General features: G+C 47.0%; 1 protein-coding gene and 1 long non-coding RNA gene across 7 annotated transcripts in view; both read left to right on the top strand.

Moving 5' to 3' along the window:
* Positions 1-16,724, top strand: part of specc1 (sperm antigen with calponin homology and coiled-coil domains 1) — a 65,530-nt gene that overhangs the window by 32,637 nt on the left and 16,169 nt on the right. For all 6 annotated transcript variants that reach the window (XM_076020210.1, XM_076020207.1, XM_076020209.1 and 3 more), the window contains 9 exons: positions 453-1,984; positions 3,693-3,900; positions 4,614-4,687; positions 5,686-5,861; positions 9,750-9,913; positions 10,871-10,971; positions 11,064-11,139; positions 11,962-12,106; positions 14,298-14,400. In XM_076020210.1, the coding sequence (XP_075876325.1) occupies positions 453-1,984; positions 3,693-3,900; positions 4,614-4,687; positions 5,686-5,861; positions 9,750-9,913; positions 10,871-10,971; positions 11,064-11,139; positions 11,962-12,106; positions 14,298-14,400 (2,579 nt within the window). The remainder of the gene's footprint in view (positions 1-452; positions 1,985-3,692; positions 3,901-4,613; positions 4,688-5,685; positions 5,862-9,749; positions 9,914-10,870; positions 10,972-11,063; positions 11,140-11,961; positions 12,107-14,297; positions 14,401-16,724) is intronic.
* On the top strand, positions 5,868-9,088 carry LOC142884523 (uncharacterized). Its single transcript, XR_012926177.1, has 2 exons — positions 5,868-6,876; positions 7,558-9,088. It is a non-coding gene; the product is annotated as an uncharacterized LOC142884523 (long non-coding RNA).

The following is a 16,724-nucleotide window of genomic DNA, read 5'->3' as shown; positions in this document are numbered from 1 at the left end:
AATGGACTGCGCTTATATAGCGCTTCCCAGCACCTTCACCCCAAAGCGCTTTCCAATGGCCTCTCATTCACCCATTCACACACACACTCATACACCAATGGATGGCTGCTGCCATGCAAAGCGCTGCCAGACCCATTAGGAGCAGTTTAGGGTTCAGTGTCTCGCCCAATGACACTTCAACATGTGGACAGTTGGAAGCGGGATTTCAACCGCCAACCCTTCGATTATCAATTCGCGGGCTGCTCTACCAACTGAGCCACAGCTGCCGTGTCATGTTTTAATAGGAGCTAGTTGAAAACAGCATTAGGCCTGTTGGTAATTGGCATTTCCACTGTTTCACAGCTGTTTCACAGCATGATGAATTAGCTGTTGTATTTCTTTCAACGATATCCGAGGTTATATAATTGAAATAATGTGCGTCATTAAAATTCAGTTTCTCTCGGGTGTTCCAGGTGCCCAGGCTGCCAAAAAGTCTGGTATCCCGGCTCCTCGAGAAATCCCCTCCGCCATCACACGGGACCGCACCTCCCTGAGGGAGCAGCTCAGGAGCTCCACCGCCAAGAGGATGGTGACCAGTGCCAGCACCTCCAGCCTCTCCACTCTCACCAAGCAGACGCGCGGCTCCACCAAGTCTCGCAGCGATGCCGAGGGCCAGGAAAGGGGCCTGCTGGAGAGCCAGGTGAAGGAGCTGCTGGCCGAGGCCAAGGCCAAGGACTCGGAGATCAGCAGCCTCCGCACGGAGCTGCAGCGCTGCAGAGAGAGAGCGTCCTCGGCCGCGTCCTCGCCGTCGCCCCACGCAGTCTCGTGGCAGGAGCCGGCTGCGGACCAGGAGCAGGTGGCCGAGGCCCTCGTGCTGGTGGGAGAGCTGCGGGAGAAAAACGGCAAGTTCCAGAGGGAGCTGGCGGCGCTCAGGGAGGAGAACCAGACGCTGAAGGAGAAGCTGCTCTCCTTGGAGGCGTCTCCTCCCTCGGACGCAGACGCCGGCGCCCCCTCCAGGGCTCTTGCCAACGGCCTGCCGTCAGACTCCGGCTGCTCGGCCCCACAGAGGGACGCTTTCCCCTCTGCCGCCAGCCCGCTCAAAACGTCCGTCTCGTCGAACTCTGACATCACCAAGGGCTCGCCGTCGCCCGACTCCTCGGAGTTCGAGAAGATCCCGTCGCGCTCGGAGTCGGCGAGCAGCAGCGTGAGCGCCGGGGCGGCGAAGGACGTGTCTGTGCAGAGCCTGACGGAGCAGATCCACAAGATGGAGGAGAGCCACCACAGCACGGCGGAGGAGCTGCAGGCCACCCTGCAGGAGCTGGCCGACCAGCAGCAGGTGGTCCAGGAGCTGACGGCCGAGAACGAGCGGCTGGCCGAGGAGAGGCGCCTCCTGCAGGCCTCCCTGCAGCAGCAGCGGGAGCGCGTGGAGCTGCTGGCCCAGAAGAACGAGAGCCTGGCGGGCCGGCTGCAGGAGCAGGCCCAGGCCCAGGCCCAGAGGGAGGAGGAGCTGGGCGGCCAGGGCCCTCGACTGGCCGAGCTGGAGCAGAGGTACGGCGAGCTGGTGGAGAGCTCGCGCTTCGAGCGGGAGAAGCTGGTGGACATCCAGCAGCAGCTGACGGGCAGCCTGAGGGCGCTGGAGGAGGAGCACCAGGAGGCCCAGGGCCAGGCATGCCGCCTCGGGGAGGAGGTGGACCGGCTGCAGGCGCGGCTGAGCGGGGAGCGGGAGGCCGCGGGGCAGGCGGCGCAGGCGGCCGAGGAGCAGCGGTCGGCGGCAGAGGGCCTGCGGCTGGAGAACGGCCGCCTGAGGGCGCAGGTGGACGCCGAGAGGCAGAAGATGGAGGAGCTGAAGGCGGTGCAGAGCGCCGGCGACGGCAGCGAGGCGCAGAGCCTGCTGAAGACGGCCCACGCCGAGAGGGAGCGGCTGGAGGGGGAGCTGACAGAGCTGCGGCAGGAGCTGCTTCAGGCCCGGGCGGAGTGCGAGCACCTGCAAACGACCCTGTGCACGGTAGGAGGAGCGCAACACCTTCCAGTGTTCAGAGTTAGTGAACCTGTCACTGTCAAAACAGCAGCAGCCCTGGTTCTTTTTTGTTTATTTTGAAAATGTAAACAATGATAAAACAACAGAAATTTAAAAAAAAAAATTAAAAAGACAAAAAAGCAAACAGCGAAAGAAACAAACAGGCAACTGATCAGTACAAGAAAAAGGGTTTCTCATGTTCGAAAGGGGGCAGGAAGAAGTAGAGACTGATCTCGACCCCTGAGTGCAGAATATTGATCATTTTAAGGCTAAATTGATATACGTAATATGATATCAGAAAAATAGTCAGTCACTGCTGTTTAGCTCCTCCCTCGAAGAGATTCAGCTGCATTGCGAATTATTCTGGTCGTTATCGTTTAGCATCGAAATGGGGTCACGTGAGTTTGTCGTGTTTTGGTGAGCAGCGTGTTGGGCTGCTAGCGTGACAAATCTTCCAAAGCTTGCCAGAATACTCTCTCTGTCCGTGGCTTTCATTAGGATCACATCAGCCTCAGCATGCAGGTGTGGAGCAGAACCTGTCAAACCCAGGTGTGGCAGCGACAAACCTGTTACACAGAAACAGCTGATCGGTTTGGTTTGAGCGTCGCTCTGAAATCCCAGAAAAACAGATCGTAAACTTTAAACTTTTCAGCCACTTTCTCTCCTCATCGGCCCGTTGGCCCTGCACTATCCTCGTGTGTTTGTGGCTCACGCAGCCGACAGGCTGAGGTTAGCGTTCCTTCACACACACATCAGTGGTTTTCGACTCCGAGCTTAGGTGTGTCTCCGTCAGCAGGGTGATGTCATCACTGTTGGACTGCGGCCGCTGGTGGCAGCAGCAAGGCGCTCCACTATTGTGCGAGTCACATGCCCGTCCTCTGTCACTCTGGTGTGAGGGTGGGGTCGCTACATCACTTCACTCTCAGTCTATCACAGTCAGTGCCATCGTGCCAGCTCTCCATAACCTCATTGCTCGCTTATTTCTGCGCACAGGCAGCTGTATTACTTTTTCTTGCAGTACAACATAGTTCCTCACTGTGCTGTGATTTATGGTAGTTTAGCAGTTGGAGTGAAGAAGACCGTGATGCACTCGCATCTAATCCAGAGTGAGCTCTCACTTTTGAGTCACTGCTGTTTACGCTGCAGCCAAACAGTTTGTGTCAGAGCAACGTAAGCTTGACTTTGAACGGCATCAGCTGGGAACTCTGAAACCGGGTTTGTCCAATAAATGCGCCATGTGTAATCTGTGTTTTAGTAATACCTGCTTGAAAATAAAGCAGAAAAAATGATTCATCCACTATTATTTCAACGCCAAAGAAGCAGTGGCCACAGTGCAAATAATCAAATTCATTAAAGTGATGAACACCTCGGCAATGCTCTTTATTTTCCTGCTGCTTCAAATAAAAAACGACTTGCCATCGCACCAGACTTGCTTAGCAGTGTAATATAATGTACTCCACTCTGAGTAGAATTGTGTTTTCCTTTTCAAAGCTGGTCTGTTTACTTGGTATGAAGCCTTTCTCACAAATGTAAAGAGGCCTTGTCCAGATCAAAAACAGAAATGCATCTGCAATCATCTTAAATAATCCAGACTAGAGCCAAGTGTTTCATCAGCGCCTTGCATTGACTTTCACTAGAGAGACTCACTTGTTTCCAGCCACTGCCTTCACAATGACAGCCCAACATTTGTTGGCAGGTGGAGGCCAGATGCCACCAGGTAGAAGAGCAGGCTGAGCAGAAGGAGCAGAAGCTGAGGAGTCAGGTGACCTCGCTGGAGGATGCGACCGTGCAGAGCGAGAACCAGGTGAAGGAGCTGAAGGAGACCATCTTCGAACTGGAGGACCAGGTGGAGCAGCACAGGGCCGTCAACTGCCACACCAACCAGGCCGTCCTGGACATGGAGAGTATGTCCGCTTCAGATTTCACATTCACATTCACTTTTATTTGTCATTTACATGCAGTGTTTAGGTGCATACATGTGAAAATCTTATGCACGGGAGCTCCAATACAATGAGAAGAAAAGAAAAATGATGGAAATACACGATTAAACGCTCAAAGACACTAACAATAAAAACAGTAAATAAATGGTAAAAACAAATTGCAAGGTGCAAAGAGTTATTGCACATGACATGATACTGTCAGTCTGATGGCTTGTTGCTTGTGCAGGCTGAGAGAATCTTGTATCCCTTCACTTCCTGTTTAATGCATCGTGGGGAACAAATAGCTTTTATCAAAAGCACCTGATTGGCTTCCTCCCACAGTCCCAGACACGTGCACCTGAGGCGTATTTGGGACTCTGAATTGGCAGTAGGTGTGAGTGTCAATGGTTGTCTGTGTCTCTGACTGCTGACTTGTCCAGGGTGTAACCCCGCCTGCGCCCAATGACGGCTGGGAAAGGCTCCAGCACAAAACAAAACGAAAAACCACCTTTTTAACACCTCAAACAAGTCAAGTGCTTTCCGTCACTGTGGTCGCTACGTTTCATTGGTTGGGCGTCCATTACCCAGACACAATAAAACATGTCAATCCAGTCCAGAAGGGACTGTTGCTGTCTTTCTTTTTGCGGCGCAGTGCTTGTGATTGGCACTTCTCACCAACCTTGAGCTTCTTATTGCAGATCTTGTCAAAAAGCTGGAAGATCAAAAAGCTGAGGCGGAGCGACAACTTAAAGTCCTGAGCCGACAGATAAAGGTAAGAGAGCCTGGCCCGGTAATGAGTTATGAGGCTTATCTGTTGGAGACGGTAGGCAGTGGAAAGCACAGGATGGATGTGCAATAAAAAAAAATGCTTCTAGTGTAGAAAGAGGTTTCACATGTTCAGGCTGTGAAAAGCTTGTTGATTCAATAGCTGTTTGTTATTATGATATCCTATAACTGCATTGTATCATCAGTGTCTGCTGTTTATTTACCCTCAAGGCATTTCAGAAGCACATTTTAAGTGCAAAATAGATGAAGAAGTTGTAGAGTGAAACACGAAAAACAGGTTTCCTTTATTGAATCGTGCTGCTGTCCTCACTCTAAAGCTCAGCAGGGATGGGTAAAAAAATGGGTGGAGTGTCACTTTAATGTCAGGATGATGTTTTTCTACTCCACTTTTTTCCCCCTTGTCTCAATGCCAAATGTTCAACCTTGCCCAACCTTGCACGCGGGTGGCCTTGACAGCCACTGCCATCGTTTTTGGCCCGCTGTGATTTCCTCCACTCTCTTTAAAAAACAGACATCATCAAGCACAGAGACAGATTCCTGTACTTTATGGTTTCCCTCTTGAAATCCTTCTCCCTTCTTTCATGTACGTACCCAACTATGGATTGATAGGAGCCCCAGTTGTTCCGGACACTGGAGGAGAAGCGAGAGAGGGAAAAATACTCTTCAAACATCAAAAGTAGCTCCCTCCTAAAAATGCCTGCAAGCTATTATTATTTTCCGTCTCGCTGCTCTCATCGGCCTTTTGGGTCAACGAGAGCTTCAGCTTGCCTTCAAATCCAGAGTGAAAAAAGAAGCGTAGTAAATTCACTTGGATACCAAACTATGAGTTCTACCTTTACCTCTTATTGAAGTAGGATGGAGGTTTATTCTCGCTCCCATCCAAACCTTCACAAGCATCTTCTCCCTTATTTTTATTTTTTATAAATGCCCACGTGCGTCCGCCGTCCGTCTCACATCCACGTCTCCCTCCGCCCGGCCGTGCAGGAGGAGAAGGAGGAGTGGCGGCGCTTCCAGGCCGACCTGCAGACGGCGGTGGTGGTCGCCAACGACATCAAGGTGGAGGCCCAGCAGGAGCTGCGCTCGCTGAGGAGGCAGCTGCAGGAGGAGCAGGAGCGCAGCGGCAAGCTGTCCGCTGACCTGGAGGCGCTGCAGGGAGTCAGGTACCGAGCTCCACCCTCCTTCCTCTTCCTCCTCTTCCTCCCACTGTCTAACCCTCCCCTCCTCTTGGCTGCAGTCCCCCGTGTCTCCCTGCACAGTGCGGGTGTGAGAATGTGGTCTGTTTTGAACCTGCTGCTCAGTCAAGAGGAGAAAACGGTGACCAGAGTGTCACAACTCAGTTTGGGTTTTTTTGTTGTGTTTATTTATTATTTATTTATTTTTTAATGATTACTTTTTTTTTATCAAGGCTTTGTGGGACGTGGTTTTATCTCTGGTCTCCTTCAGAAACTTCCTTCAGTATATTTACTCCACTCCTTTGAGCTTGTGCCCCTCCCCCTTTTGCCTTCCTCTCACACACTGACCCACAGCACCTCCACACACTGTGCACACTGCAACCACCTGGAGTCTTGGTGAAAGTGCCGATCATCAGCATGATCTGTGCAGATGCAAAAAAAAACAAGAAAAAAAACATAAAGCGTCTTGACAAAAAGATGCAGTTTGATTAAAGTGTCTCCTTGCTGCGAGTGAATACGATATAATAATGTAATATTCTCCACATCAGCGTATTGTTCTGGACGGACGCACTTGTAGAGCGCATTGCGCCGGTTTGTGTGTGACTGCACTGTGTATACGTGTGTTTGAGTGTGCAAGTGCCGCGACCTCTGTGAGACTGTCACCCCTTCACCTTTGCAACAGGTCCAATCCTCCCTTCCCGCCTATTCAAGGCACTTCCCGCATAAAAAGCACCAATCAAATCAATGTCTCATGCGCTCCTGAAAAACAGGCCGTCCTTAAAGAAAAAATATTTAAAAACCAGCAGCAAGCATACTCGCTCGTGACGCCTCACGCGGCGGCTCAGGCACTTTGGATTCTCAGAGTTTCGAACGTCGGCCACGTGAGCACACGCCCCCCAAGATTAGCCGTTGCGCTGCGTTCCATCCCCTTCCTCCTCCTCCTCCTCCAGCAGCAGCTCCCTGTGATGACTCAGTCACAGATGTCCCTCAGACAAGAGTCCAGGTGAGTCCCCTGCCCAGTGAGCAGAGCCTCTGTCAGCTAGCCTGCCTGTCCCTTAAGCCCTGTCTGCTGCTGCTGCTGCTGCTGCTGCTGCTGCTGCCGCTGCTCCTGCTGCTGCTGCTCACCCCCTTCCTGTCTCTGTCTGGCTTCTGTGTCGCTGCTTCCGCCTGTCTCCACTGTCTTGTCTTCTCTGTGTGCCCACTGACTGCACTTCCGGGACGATATCGCCTCCTTCCGCCTTGCCTGGTTTCTTGAAACCTGACATGAATACAGATGCGTACGACGCCATCTGCTGTTCTTTGAATGAATAACTCTCCCACTTTGTTTTTTGTTTTTGTTTTTGTTTTGTTTTGTTTTGTTTTTCCTTTGGTTGAACACCAGGATGGTGTGCACGGTGTATGACTGGATTAAACTCAGGTTATGCATCATCTGCTTCAGATACACATGCATAGCAGCTCCATCACTGGGTGATTCAGTCTTACTTGAAGTTATAAATTGACCTTATTAATCCTACAAGGTATGCATGGAGCAGTGTGTAAGAACAGCTCAGAAGTTTGCCTTAACAGAAAAAATCTTAAGAAATGTAAATTCTTAAGTTATTCTGAAAATGTAAAACTTAAAAAAAATACCTTTTTTTTCACATTGAGGCTGTATGTTTTATCTTTCTTCCTTTTTCCCCCCCAGAATAAGCACCGGAGCCACTTTTGATACCAAGACAGCAGTAGAGGGCCACTAGAGAAGACTCCCCACCTCAACACACCCTGAAGACAGTGTTATTGTTGCACTTTTTTTCTCTTCTTCTGTCTTCTAAAACAATGTTGTAAGTCAATCTTGTTCTAAACCTGGCCTGGTGAAGATGCAGTATACAGCAGTTCTCAAGACTCAGAGACAGGCTTTGACTTTTCTACGTGTCCTCTGTCATTTAAAAAAGAGAAAGTAATAACAATGCTGCATTTTCTTTCCCACTAAGAATGTATTCTCTCTGTTCTTGACCTCTGCTAAAGAAATATCACGTTGAAACGATTCCCACTTCTCAAACTGTGTGAAGCTTATTTGTGCCTTGGTGAGAAATCGACATGGTAGGAGGGAGCCGAGCTGTTTGGAAAGGCTGGAAGAAGTAAGAATAAGACTTAAATACGTAACTGTTGAAAAGCTCTCCTGGCAGTCCATAACATAGAGGGGTATGAAATCCTCATTTCAAGGGAAGAGCAACGCAGCAGAATGTTTTTATGAAAATGTATTTGTTTCTGTGATGAAGCTTATGTTTTGCCTTTCTTTACGTCATGTAACATTCACTCATATCTTTAAAACCAACTCAACCTGGAAGACAGAAGTAGAGCTTTTTCGTATACATGTGTGAAATGGGATGCAGTTGTTATATTTGTCCGCTAGATGGCAGTATCACTGAACACACAGGTGCCATTACTGTGGACGTGATGACAAAGTCTGTCCTGTTGCTGTACTATAATGTGATGATCGCTGTATTGCCACTGAATTTCTAAAGTTGACGTTCTTCCTGAGAGAAGTGACAAGACTGCCACAGACAGCTGTACCTCAGCGAACTCACCCCAGGGCTTCAGTTCCAACACACAGACTCAGAATTCTCTGCTTCACTTTTCTTAACGAGGAATTTCGCCTGTTGAAATACATCACCGTCAGATCAGGCGATGGCGATGAGCATTCCATTTTATACGAACATGACGGCTGAATCGAAATCTTTCGCGAAACCTCAGTGAGACTTTATTGTTAAATATTCTGGAATTATCACGCCAGGTATATAAAGACGATCACGTCAGTGTTCTTGTGATGTCACTTTTACCAGCCACTCAACCAATTCTATGTGTCGCTTGTCATACTTTGGCATTCCGCTGGATCTCAGGTTCTCCTCTAAAGTCCAGTTTCCCTCTGAGACACTCGGCGTGTGCTTCTTTACCGAAAGCCATATTGTTCTAGCTGGCACTCCAAATGTTAAACATCTGAGTCTCATCAGAAACACTGTCAAGAAAAAAGTATAATGGTGGTGTGAACGTGTGATTCGTCATTCGCTAAAGTAAAGCCCTTTAATGAACCACACAGTGAATGTGCTTCTAATTTATTCCAAGACATCGGAAGTCTTGTGACTGGTTTCTGCACCTGTGAAGAAAACAGACATTGACATTTATTGTTTGTGTGTCTGACTGTTCATTGGGCAAATCAATAAATGAAACTACACCAACCCAGTGGTGGCTGTTGATCTGTTTCAGTCTGGAGCTGTGCTCAGTGTTGTTCCTGGAGGAAAAAATGCAAAAGCAAAAACTAATCCTGACTTTTAAAATAATTCCTTATCCGCCGCTGGTGAAGATTATCCAAATTCCTCCCTCTGTGTCCTCACTGTTTGCTGTGACCAAAGGTTGGACAGCATGCCCGAGTCTTTTGACTGCTAAGAATTTGTTTTTCATGCGGTTTTCCGCAACTCGCTGTAAAAAAAACATTGACCATTTTTGGAGTTGAGTCGTCAAACTGTGATCTTGCCATGCAATCTGGTAAGGATATTAGTCGTGTTTCCAGGCTTGACTATGTGGAAGTGTAGTAGGTGACAATTTACTAGTCGAAATATACTGGTTAATGTAACTTCAACAAATTAAAACAGGTCTTCTTCTTTTTTTAAATTGTGTTACTTTTCTAATTTTCACATTCAAAAACAGAAGAGCATCAAAAGCATGTGAGGCAGAACTATTTCACGCTAGTGCTAAGCTTTTTAGGGCAAATCCAGATGACCTTTGCCCTCTTTTATCATCACATCATCAGTGCAGTCACGATTCTTCCTTGGTTGTGAAGTGATATGATGCTCCCCAACACTGTGTACAGTCTGTGTCCCTGTCGATTGTGTCCGCCAGGTCTCCAGGAGACGAGGCGAGAGTGTCTGACTCTGACAGCGGCCGTCACTGGTGCGGCATCTCCATGATCCCCACCGCGCCCATGGATGCCGGCGGAGATGCCGATGCAGAAGCCGGAGCTACTGTCAAATCCCTCATTAAGTCCTTTGATACTGTGGGCCAGAGTGAGCAGCGAGCACCTCCACAACAACACACTGACACAAACGGTCTCCAAGAAGAGCCGTCTTAGTCCTTCGCTTGAGTTGAATTTGTATAATAAATATAATCTATAATTATCATTATACAAGGCAGTTTAATTTATTTTGTTTTTATTTGTTTTGTTTTATAAATTCAAAAATTAAGTCAACAAGTTCCCAAGAATGATCTTGTTTCTGACACTTGAATATGTAAGAAGATATTTTTAGCTCTGATGTCAAACAAACCTTGAAGCTTTGGGGTTTTCTCCTGTTGACTCCCTTTTGAATAAGACCGTAGCAAGTTTTGTGTTTTGTTTTTTGTTTTTTTCAAGAAGAACATCAGCATGAGAGCTTTAAGGAAGTAAAAATTACATAATATGTAACAGTATTATTTATTTATTTATTTATTCATTTATTTTATGGATTCTGCATATTTCCAAATAGTGTCACAGCATCTGTTTTTTATTTGATTGCCTGTCACTTTAACTTAAGTCAAGTCAGAGAAAGAAACCTCTCCATTCAAATCTAAATAGTTTTACTTTATAAAACACCATTGAATATAGACTGGTATAAAATGTTTAATTTTTGTGTCAAAATCTGTGAAATCGAAAATATTTCATTTTAAGGAGTACCAACCAATAATTTCAAATTCAAAACTAAACATCTTAACCAGCATCAAATCATACAGTACTTGACTGCAGCTCTTACTGATGGAGCAGCTTCCACATGAATAAGAGCATCACTGAAAAATACATTAAGCAGATTTTTGACATCAAGAAATTAGGGTCAACATTCACTTATTGCTCCCAGATTTAAAAAAAAAAGTCAGACTTTATTACTGACCAGAACTCCTTTAGATATATAACATCTTGTTTTGTTTAAAGTTAACAGTTTCTGCCTGTTTGATGCCGTCATTTATAGTCAGTTTATATGTTGTCAAATCAGACGGACCAGGACACACTGTCCAACTGCACTCCTCTCTACGAAGCCCACTGAGTGGAATCCCTGTTCGCACGCCGCCTGCTGCTGCCGTCTCGCCAATCCAGGTACAGGCCTCAACCACAGTTCTTTCACCACGCTAAGAAAATATCTGTGGCTGAAAGCCGATCATTTTCCTCTTTGTCTTTCTTTCCGTCAGAGACAGTCGTACATAAAGCCTCTGTCAAAGTCATTGGAGAAAAGGATTAATCACGGGGAATTTTCCTCTCAATACGGTGAGTGATACAGATATTATTTTGAGGGAACAAGGCCCTTCAGCTCCTTTGCGCGTGCACGTGGCACACTTTCAGAGGTTACGCTGGAACACATGATGGCTTTTTGGCTCAGCGGGGGCAGCCAAGTGTTGCTTTGACTCACCGAGTTAAATTGTGAGTAACACTGAAATGTCAGACTGATGGACATCACTGCCTGCGGTTACACCCCTTTTATATGTTGCCTCAATTGTTCATAGTGAGAGTGATGAAGCTGTGTTTTATTAATGCCACCCCCCCGCCCCCACTCTGACTGGAACAGCCTACAACTCCAGGAACTATGCTCCTGCTGTCGTTTTAATCTATTTTTAAAATATCCTAAGATGAAAACTATGGTGTGACGTCCCATTTTCCTTTGACTAACTATGAAAAGTGTAATATTTAACTTCATCCATTTTTGTGTTCCATGTCATTTCTTTCACTGGCCAGGACCTGCCGGGAAAAAGAGAGTTTGAATCTCAGTGGGACCTCTATTGGTTCCATGAAAATATGAAAAACTGTTATTCGCTAAAGGTACACAGCTGCTTTGGCAATTAGTGCTCAGGACTGTGTGTCAGTAGTTCCTGTGTCTATCCAGCCGATGGGGAAGCGTGCTGCTATGACTGCACAGCGCCAATGATAAATCACTTTTAAAGTCAGAGGCAACCTTTTGCATTTCTCCGCAGGTCTTATTTCACCTACGGTCCATCTTACCTTGTCACATTTTATTACCTGCCTTCAGCCCAGTCTTAAGATTCTCACATGCCTCCCTGCCTGTCTCTATCCTGCATTCTTCACTCCCACCAGATAAGTTGTCCGGCTGCAGGGACGACTTAAAACCCACCAGTCTGATGAGGAAGAGTCCTTCTCTGGAGTCGGTCATTAAAACTCCAGCCACCTTCGGCTGCCGCACAGCGTCCTTCAGCTACAGCCGAGGCAGCAGCAGGCTCAGGTGGGGCTGAGAGATCATTTAGAAATAACTGTCTTTTAAGTCATGCCAGCACAAAAATGGATAGAAAGATGGATGGATAGATAGATAGATAGATAGATCTGCTCTGAGTGATAGACGATGAATTTAGCCTCACATTATATTAAGCACTCTAGTGCCGTTTTATTCAAAAGTCAAGATAAAACTTTATTGTCTTTTGTTGTCAAGGTTTGTCACCCATGTCCAGCTCGGACGCCTGTATAAGAATAGAAATTTAAAAAAAACTATAGAAATGAAAAAGAAACGCATTTTATTATGTTAAGCTTTTGTTTTGGAGTTATTCAACTTTCTTTATTCAACTTTATTCTTGGTATTTTAGTCGTAGAAGATAAAGCACTGACACATGTAGATATTGAGAAAGATCGGAAGGGCACACACTCTTACAAATTTCAGAAAAACTTTGCTGTTGCGTAACTTGGATTTCCAATAATCTGCCGTGCGTTTATCCCACGAGCTCGACCTCTTGTCAGAGAGGAGGGAGGGCCTTTTACACCAACAGACTCTCATCTTCTGACTTGATGTTCCAGTGCAGATTTGACCTGAGAGACAGGATCTCCGCTAACACTTCATCGTACGAGCAGATGTTTCACAAAGCTGCTTTTTGTTGCTTGTTTGCTTGTTGTCCTAGTGACGGTGCAGCGTTGGGTCAGATGCTCACTCCCTGTCAGCAGCCGCTCTGTCTTTCTATCCTCCCCCAGTCACTGAACTCAGCCTCCAGTTTATCACAGGGCCACATATTGACGAGTAACCTCACACAATCACATTGTCATTATAATAATAATAGAAATTTTAAAAAACAATAGTAATGAAAAAAATATTATGATGTTTATTATTATTGTTGTTCTTATTGTTTTTATCTAACACTGTTAATACTATTTAATTAATACTATTTACTGTTATATATCTCACGCACTCACAAACGCGCTACTGATGCGCCAAGAGTTTTCCGGGCGCTCCCTCCCCGTCACCAGATATTACCGTGTTTGGTAAAGGTTATCATATAGCCGCTGTTGTAAGTGCAGACGGATGCACACAGCCGCCTGCCTCTCTCTCTCTCGCTCTCTGTCTGGGTGATGTTTGTTTGGAGAGAGCCCCCGCTGCCTCTGGCCTCGCGTTTCCTCAGAAGGAGAAGTAATGAATTTAACAGCCGAGCGGTGACGTGTGAAATGTTTACCATGCTCAGAGCAATGACCGTATCTTCTCGCTCTTCCCATGGCCTCAGGCTCCGGTGCAAACCCCAGGGAGCTAAACCTTCACAGCGGTCCTGCAGCAAAGGCATCCCAGCACTTTGTCCATTTGTGTTTTTTTTGTATTATTATTTTATTGGAGTGCATGGAACATTTTGGACTTGACTGCGTGGAGGCAGAACAGCAAAATTAGAAGGGGAGAAATAAAAAGACCAGACTTTAAAAAAAAAAAAAAAAAAACGAAACAACATAAACAGATGTATATGCAGCTGGCTTCATTCCAGAGTCACCATGAACCGACCCTGAACTCCAACACAAATATACTCAACCGCACATGAGCTCTGATTATGATATTACAAGACTAAACTGAAGGACTCCCTTTGGTGCAGTTTTGGGGCGGACTGAGATGTAATGTGTAGGAATGTCAAGTCAAACATACGTTCTTTTTATTGCCCTGTAAGTGCGACCATCCAAACTCCAGTCTCGCCCTCAGTTTAGAAGGCAGACCATCAGCCGTCCATCCTGCACAAACACAGGCTGGACAGTAAAGTCATTGCAAAGTGCAGGAACATGCAGAGATGAGACTGATACTGAGCATCTCACCATCGTGATTTGATGCGTCGCCTCTGCAGTGTTGTCACAGGTGGCACGGTCAATTCCATCAGTGGTCAGCTGGTGTAGGACAGTATCGACTAAAGCCACACACACACTGCCTTCTAGCAGGCTCAATTGATTTCCCACAAGCCTTTCAGGACAACAACGACAGAACATAAGACGTTTAACAAAGTTCAACCTCATGTTCATTTCCGTACAGAGGCCCTTGTGTGCGGTGGGAAGATAATAACAGTTTTATAGAGTATTTAAACATGTTTCCAGGCTCCATAAAACTCACTCTAACTGAACCCCCCCCCCCCCCCCCCCTCCCCTTCATTCTCTCTGTGTGACTGCCGTGTGTTCCCTGGTGACAGTGTGGAAAGAAAGGACCCCTTGGCTGCTCTGGCGCGGGAGTATGGAGGATCTAAGAGGAACGCTCTACTGAAGTGGTGCCAGAAGAAAACAGAGGGCTATCCGGTAGGAACCAGAGGCCACAGACCTCTCTCAGACATCGGCCGGCACGCACTCACTTTCACACCCTGCCTCTCGCTGCCTCCGACTCCCACGCTTTTTATACGCATGGCTACATTTGTCAGTCTTGAAGAATCGATTGGAGGAACTTCTCTCAACTTGGCTTGTCCGGTGCAGAGAAGACCAGTCACATCTGCAACTGTCCCACTGCTGTTCTACTGGACGCTAACAGTCCATCGCAGGAGTGTCTCCTTAGTGCCGGTCACCTTATAATTGCAGTAATGGTTGTGTGTAGAGAGAAATATGATGCAAAAACCTCCGTCAAAGCAAAAACCTGCAAGTCACTTTGCTGCGGCGCCCCCTGCAGGGAACAGCAGAGAGGGCAGGCTTTGGACACTGGTGAGATTGTTGAGCCAGATGCCAGACAGCGAAAATCTGAGCGATTCAGCTGCAGCTGTGTTGTCATTTAAAAGTGAGAAAAGGGCCCCACCTGACCTGGGTGTACTTCCCACATGCAGCAGCTATTAGCGCTGCATGTAGCGCTATTCCTCAATCAGCCAGCCATCACCGAGGTGTGACGCTGCTCATCAAATCACAAATCACGCCAGCAGGGACGTTTGTGAGGTGACTGCGACGTGGACGCGATGGAAACAATGGAGCAAAAGAATTTATGCATGTCCGTTTGTTTATGCATTGTTATTGCGCCACGTCCCCATCTGTGCCCCCCCCCCACACACCCCGTGTCCATGGAGCCAAGTGCTGAAAATCACCCGGCTCAGCCGTTCCCCTAATACCCAGTTTAAGGAGCCCAACAAACCCGACGGGATTTGCGAGATTTGCCCCCATGTAATCATCGCGCCTGTGTGTCCGCATGCCAGCCACTTAATGCCGCAGCTCTCTCAGTCGCCACCAGGGAGAACGAGCGTCCGCGGCAGGAGGTCAGCGAAGGAGAAGTTTACACTGTTAGCATTCCGGCTTTAAAAATAAACAACTGCGTGGTTAGTTTCATAACTCTGGCTTCACCAGGTATTGGCGGACTAGGGGGCAGTGGATGCTGCTAATAATAGACTGACTTTCATGTGGTGTCAGTGACTGGCGGCCCGTCGACTCCAGCAGAGAGACTTTATCTGTGGCATCAGCCACATCAGGCGCGTGATGTTCACACATGTTGGAAGCAGTCTGGGTGTGAGCAGCTGCGGCACTGCAGGGGTCCATTCACTTTACACAGATGGGGTAATGTTTATAAAACCTTTTCAATTGTGTTATTTAACCTTTATTTTAGCAGAGAGGATCATTGAGAAAAAAAATCTCATTCAAAGATGATAATCTAATGATCTTCAAAAACAATCAGGAAGTTCCGCAAAACTTTGATGGTGAATTACAATTTACCGCAATTTCAGTTCCCTGCTGCACAAAATCAGCAGAAAAAAAAAAAGTTCAAAGTATTCAAAGTAGTATAATTTTCATATTTTGAATTCTAAAAAACAGGCCCGCAAGGCTCCTCAACCAAGTGCTGCGGTTTTCTCAGGCTTGCATTTCACCCTTCAGCGAAGTAAAAGGTAAATGTAAATACCAGTCGAATTCAGGACACTTGGGTCCGGCAGCCTCATTTAACTGTAACCTATGATCGCCATTCACTGGGGGCTTAGCAGCACAGTGTGATTACTTGCAAGTATCAGGAATGCAGTAAGAAGATTTGGCTACAGGGACCGTTTCATTCCACAGCACAGCCAGACTTTTCCCGGGGCCCCGATCCTTTGTGTTTGTGCATTTTCCCAGGGTGACGGAGCTGTGACTGGAATCACTCACACACTGTTAAGTTTTGCCTTTTAAACGTCTATTTTTAGAGCAGAAAGTTGCCTGGACGGTGAAATTTGAGTTTCCCGTGTTCCGCCCATTTTCCCTTTCCGTTAATATTTATCCCAGAACCAGTTGAGCAGCCTGGCACTGTTAATTAGCGCCTAAAAAGAAACGCAGTAGTGAAATAATGATTGTGTTATAGTCATAGAATTGTTTTTATCAAGAAAAATCCACAATATCAAATCTATATTTCTGTGTGTATGAATACACAATGCCAGCTTGTGTCTCTGAAGCTTTTTCCCTTCCGCCCTTCACTTCCTCAGGGATCACTGTTCTCCAACCCCAGTGGACATACGCTAAATGTTTGCACACATGACACATATTGTTTGTGCATCAGTTACAGTAAGTAGCGCTGCCCTGGTTGAGTGCCCCTGCAGTGAACCATTTGCGACCGCAGCCCCCCGTTTGAGTGCCACGTCGCACTGGAGGGAAATGTTGCTGTCGGGAGGACGAGTCCAGCTTCATATCTC

This window comes from Nelusetta ayraudi, unplaced genomic scaffold (assembly GCF_046127955.1).
Source record: "Nelusetta ayraudi isolate G7.1 ecotype Tasmania unplaced genomic scaffold, CSIRO-AGI_Nayr_v1 ptg000011l, whole genome shotgun sequence".
Lineage (NCBI taxonomy): Eukaryota > Metazoa > Chordata > Actinopteri > Tetraodontiformes > Monacanthidae > Nelusetta > Nelusetta ayraudi.
The sequence above is the reverse complement of the archived record's forward strand: the minus strand, read 5'-3'. Positions and strand labels throughout refer to the sequence as shown.